The sequence below is a fragment of the Polyodon spathula genome, chromosome 18 (assembly GCF_017654505.1).
Source record: "Polyodon spathula isolate WHYD16114869_AA chromosome 18, ASM1765450v1, whole genome shotgun sequence".
Lineage (NCBI taxonomy): Eukaryota > Metazoa > Chordata > Actinopteri > Acipenseriformes > Polyodontidae > Polyodon > Polyodon spathula.
In genome coordinates, this window is record NC_054551.1 from 10087634 (window position 1) to 10093633 (window position 6000).

General features: G+C 39.2%; 1 protein-coding gene across 1 annotated transcript in view; it reads right to left on the bottom strand.

Annotated features, from left to right (window-relative positions):
• LOC121330828 (Na(+)/H(+) exchange regulatory cofactor NHE-RF2-like) overlaps positions 1 to 5613 on the bottom strand; it is a 68810-nt gene extending 63197 nt beyond the window's left edge. Inside the window, exons 1-2 of the mRNA XM_041277664.1 lie at positions 4633 to 5613; positions 957 to 1214 (exon numbers count right to left, since the gene is read on the bottom strand). Coding sequence (XP_041133598.1) covers positions 957 to 1214; positions 4633 to 4839 — 465 coding nt within the window. The 5' untranslated portion in view covers positions 4840 to 5613. The remainder of the gene's footprint in view (positions 1 to 956; positions 1215 to 4632) is intronic.
• Positions 5614 to 6000: the final 387 nt, after the last annotated feature.

The window sequence follows — 6000 nt, forward strand, 5'->3', positions numbered from 1 at the left end:
AACTGTGGAAACTCCACTATTTTTCCACGGTACAGATTAACAAGGCATTTACTTTATAGACTTACTGATGCTTTATAACCTGACCCGCAGAGGGATCCAACAACCCCAGTGACTAGAAACAATGGGCTCCTAATAGAAAACAGTCCTATTGAGCAAGGCGCTGCCACACTCAATGCCAGTAATCTGGAAACAATTGTAGAAAGGACTTCCTTCCTCCACCAAGCAGAACAGAAGGTCTAAAAGGGAGTAACCCAGGGGTAAGAAAAATGAGTATCACACCAATTCCTCCAAAAAGCTCCACCGAATTTTCTGATCAGTGAAATATTAGATAAACGAATAAAAAAACTGAAAATCTACAACACAGCAATCTTGCTGGCCCTGCGCACAAACGGTACCAGGAACCTGCATGTCAGTCTGCCTATTTAAGAGGTACCAGGACCCCTGACATGGACCTGCATGTCAATCTGCCTGTTCAAGAGGTACCAGGACTCCTTTTCAGAGGATTGTTCTTGTCATACAGACTCAGACCTGAGCCCAGGTGTATCAATTCAATCATTTACCAAAGGACAGTTACTTTGAATTCTGTCGCCCCACCCCCCAAATTAAGATGCTTTCATTCTTGATTCATCATATCCTTTTCAAGGAGGATACCATACTATATATTAAAAGCCAATCCTGTATTTTTAATGGTACAGCAGTTCACTGTTGGTTACACACAAACATTAAATAGAATTACCACAGAGTTATACTTCTGTTAGCTCCAAGAACTAATAACATTACCAACTTGACTCATTTCAAGCATTCCACAGCCATTAATCCATAGCAAACAGGGTTTTGCTGAAGGCATCAAAATCTCGTACCATATGCAGAAACCTGACAGTATTGCCTTTAAACTTGGCAATGACCCAGAGCAAAACAGGGGACTTCAAGTTAACAGTAATCGAAGCAGCTCTTACCTTTTTTCTGTTCTCTGTACTGTGTCTCCTGGACAGTCTCTTGGGCTCTCCACTGCCGAGCGCTAGCTGCTGTTTCAACACTGCCCCGTTCCCCTTCATGCTGGCCTGTGGCACCAGGACTGGCTCTGGGACTGACACCCCGCTGCGGGCCATCTCCTCCGTACAAGTGAGACGCAGCCCACGCAAGAACTCGTCCGTCTCTTTATCCACCACCAGCAGGCGGGTTTCCTTCTCCAAGGCTTTAATTCGCTGGACCACCTGATGTCACAAACAAAGTGGTCAACATTTATACAGTAAAGTAGCTCTCAAGCAGGCTCCAAAAGTAGTGCGCTCTCTGTACTGTATAGAAAACATGATTTAGCTCCCCAATGCAGTTAATTTTTCTTATTAACAAGAAATTCAGCTCACATAGCTTAGTGTCAAACAGGTTTCAGATGGTGGAGAAGTTTGCATCCCTACAGCTAAAACACTTTGGGGAATGTAAACTTTCCATGATTGTAAAACTGTACTTTCAAACAAGGATGCTGATTGACAAGCAAAGGGTAGCGAAGACTAAACTCAGGATGAATGTTGTGTCTTAAAAAGAGAGACAAACCTTGAAAAGCTATGATATTTTACATTACTATGGGTTTCCTCTTTCCAGAACATTTCTAAAGTCCATATACTGCAGTCTTCTACAGTAACAATTCAAGTGAAAATAAATCTATACCTATGCATGACACAGAATACACATTTACAGTAATAGCCTAGTTCAAATTAGGTGGAAAGTTTGCTTTACAAAATGTATCAACTATTGATAGCGATCAGTCAAATCAATTCCAGTCCAATGCAGAGGTAGCAAAGTGTCGTATTCCCAATACAGATTATAATAGACTTTAGCCATGAAGTGGAGTAAAGACCCCTACAGCTTGGAGAGTGACAGTTTACCTTCAGAACAAAGGCAGTGAAATGTAATATAAACCAATTGTGTGATATGCTGTAAGTTTAGATGTTGTGTTTACAGCGTTTCTTATTGTAGATGTATCATCTTGTGCATAATAATCTGGTTATTTTCTTTGTATATTATTTTGTATACCAACGCTGAAACACAAACGACAAGTTATGCCAAGCCAGATATTTTACAAGTTTTAAGCCTATTGTATATTAACAGATTGAGCATTACACTTTTAATAGTGTATACTGAAGCTATGCATTAGATGATCAATGTACAGAGCGATTAGAAAGTAAGTTTACCACATCAACGCTCCAAATCTCATGTGGTAAACTCTTTCTAATCACCCTGTACCGCAGAAAACAGATCAGAGACTTCCTTAACCTGATTGGTCATGTTATTTTTTAAAGTATGTTTAATCACTGTTCTCAATCAATCTGCCAGAAAATACATAAATACAGCAGTATTCATGAATTTTACCTTTTTCTGCTTGATGTAAGAAAATCTGTGTTCTGGCACACGCACTCTGAAAGTTGTCTGTCAATAAAGATTATTGCTTCTTCGCTGACCTATATGTTCAATCTATCCATTTCTATTCAGTATAGCAAAACAAGTTTTTTAAAATTGAGAATAGTGTTTGATGCGATTGGCAATACAGTAATCAGTCGAGTCTCTGGTCTGAATAACGAGTTGAAGAAATCAAACAACTGGATGCAGTCTGACTACTGTCAGCAACTTTATTTCAGCACATCACAGTAACAACACAGGCACGCCACTCTCTTCTCTAACAAAGCCAGGAAGGAGGTTTTGAATAAACTTTATGAACACACACTCTGAACGAGTTACTGAAGAAACAGGGCGATCAGCATTAACACACAAAATACTAGATATGTTTAATTACTAAAACTTTTTTTTTCACCAATACATTTTAGGCTTAAATACTGAAATTTACGCAAATACACGAACCTGCACTTAAATCCTAATTCAAAAATAAAAAATATTTATTTACATGTTTTACTAACTGTTCACAAACCATGTTAACTGTGTGTACGAAGTACTGAAATGAAGAACAGCTCCATGCAAGTAGAATTTCTTTTTTTTAGTGTTGAGTTATTATTTACGCTATTGGAAATACCCAGGATGTGACACAGTCCACCGCTGGGATATTGAAACATGAAGGCTACCAGAGCACAGATGGAATTATGAGCAAACTACAGGACATCTGCACATGTTGATCCTTTATAAATATTCATTCTCAGAACGTCATCCTGTGCTTGTCTGAAGTAAAAAAAGATTTGAAGTTGTGTATGGAAATGCATAAAGTATCAGAAGATTTCTGGCATTTTCATCAAAGGTTACCAAATACTGTATCGCTGCTATTTAATCTCGTCCTAATAGTATTTGAGGCCGTGGAAAGAAAGATTACTGTCCTATTTAATAAGGTTTTTACCTATGATCTTAACATATGTATTTCATGAGGGCTAAAACACATGTATTGCTTCTGTTAAACTGTAGGAGTTTCCAGTAAATGGCAGACCTGACAAAACCATCATGTGGAAAAATGCAATCACATTATTCAATGAGCAGTTTACACCCTAGCCAGTTACAAGAGCGGAGGAAGCTTGCACCCCTGCACACATTAACTACTACCTGGGAATACAAAAAAAATTACAATACATTTGATGAGTAAGGTATGCCTGTACTGCATATCTCAGATCGACTCAAAGCAGGTTTTAACAGCCTTGCCAATCTCCTAATGGATTCAGAAACCAAGCGAGGACAGGTGAAGATTTCGGTAATGTACAAATATGTCTGTATTCATATTTTAAGATAACAGGCACCAAACTTTGCCAGTAATGAAGCTGGACTCTGTCCTCCATTGACACATGCAACACATTTAGAGGAATCCTGTTAATCCAAATAATGTTTAATTTGTTTACTTTTGAACAGCATGTACACAAACCTGACTGACAACAAGGCATGCTTATGAAAAAGAAGTTTGTGACCTAAATAGAACAAAAAATAACATTACTGGGAGAAACTGGGGTAACTCATTTCAAACACTACTTTAATATATAAGGTGTGCATACTGTAGCATCGGTCTGGGTTAACACCACTGAACTCTTTCAATGGACACGTTGTATTTTGTAATACTCCGGATCTATGAATCCAACATTTGAAACGCAGCTATGCAAAGTGTGTACATATCATTATGTCTTGCCTACTGGTCGGATAACAGCTCCTTTAAAGCAATGGCTTTGGGTTATGTGGGTTCTATAACAACATGTTTGTTGTATCTTTAATCGGAACGCATTTTTCTGTTTGACTTTTTTCTTTTTCATCACGCGTAATGGCGATTACACTTGGCAGGCGCAGCATGTATTCACATAGTGGGTTGATTTCAATTACACATTAGTGAGAGCGCAAACAGGACACTTCATATTACATTGTGAAACAATTGTGAAATAAGCGTGCGTCAGAGTGGAGGTCAGACACAGCATGGATACATACCTGTCATTGCAGATCGAACTTGATGCAATCCTAACTTGTTGCATGCTAGTTCATATTTTAGTATTATTATTTGCACTTAAACTACACTGTATACATTTTAAGCTTGCATTGCAACCCGGTACTACCCTATAACACATAAGTCGCCTTAGATAAAGGCGTCTGCCAAACAAATAACAACAACGTCAACATCTTCACTAACAAACGCGAAAGAGCATAGTGTACCGTTACCATTACCTGGTGATGGGTTTCCTTTTCCACGTTCTCGCCGTTCACCTCCACAACACGGTCACCTGCGTGTATTCCCGCAGCCTCCGCCGGAGAGTTGGCTTCCACTTTCCGAATGTACTGCCCGCTTTTACCCTTCTCGCCGTGGAGATGAAACCCGTACCCATTCTCTCCTTTAGACATGCAGCAAAGTCGTGGCTTGAGATCTTTTGCCATTTTTTTTTTTAACGGAACAGTATGTATTTACTTTTATCTCCACCAATCCAGTTCGGAGAGTAGGCTAAGGAGGGTTAACTTGTTTTCTGTGACACATTAAACAGTCACTAAAACAGTGAAACCTACTTCGGTTTGTTTATATTTTAGAATTTAATAAGAAGTTCCTTGAATCGTCGCTTGAATTCTAAATAATAACAACAATACTGTCAACAAACTAAAACATGATTCTTTTTTTATTTTATATCTGCTGGCAATGTAAATAAATAAATATTTAAAGAAAATATATCAAGCTATTCGCTCGTTCGCTTAAAATCACAATTATAATCCAAGCGAACTTCCAATCGTCACTTTCTAAAAACTAAGGTGATGGGAGAAAAAAAAAAGTTTCCAACACCGTTCGAACTGAGGTTGGTAAATTTCCACAGGGAAAAAAAAAGCGCTCGGCGTTTCTTACGGAATTGTTGTACTTTGCATTGACAGCTTGTTCTTCAGTTTCTGCGAGCGTTCGTGTTTCAGTGCATCACTTTTCTTTCAGAGGGCTGTGATGACACAGACTACCTTATCCTCTTTCCTCCTCAGTCCGCACCTCCTAGCTCTAGATAGGATTCAGTTACGCACCGACATAGGTTTAATCAAACATATGGTTTGGACCACACGAGCGCCGCCCCCAAGACCTTCACCAATAGTAGTGCAGCGACACGCTTCTGTACCACACACACCGTCGGTACTGTTCGAAGGCATTGTACCGATCCCGGCTACAGCACTGCACATTTTCATTAATCTTTTTGGATATTCACGGTCACAGCAGTGCTGATATCACGGCCAGTCAAGATCTGGATGTGTAGTTTATTTTGTGTTTGCAGTAACGTCATGACATAAGAATTGTCTCTTTGTTTAAGAAGCGTTTTCTACCCAGTTCGCATGTGTTTTTCACTTTGTGGCTTTGGCTATGTCATTCACAATTACTGCACTGTTACACCCCCACTTCCAGCTGTGGATTCGGGGTTATCTTGCATAGGAACCCTTGTGTGTTCCACTTGCACAGAAAAAAAAAAGAATTGCCGCTTTCATTCACTGAGACGGAGCAAGGTAAATAACTAAGATTAATATCTGTGACTTCATGCAAATGAATAACATGCAACAGAAAGCATACTGTTGATG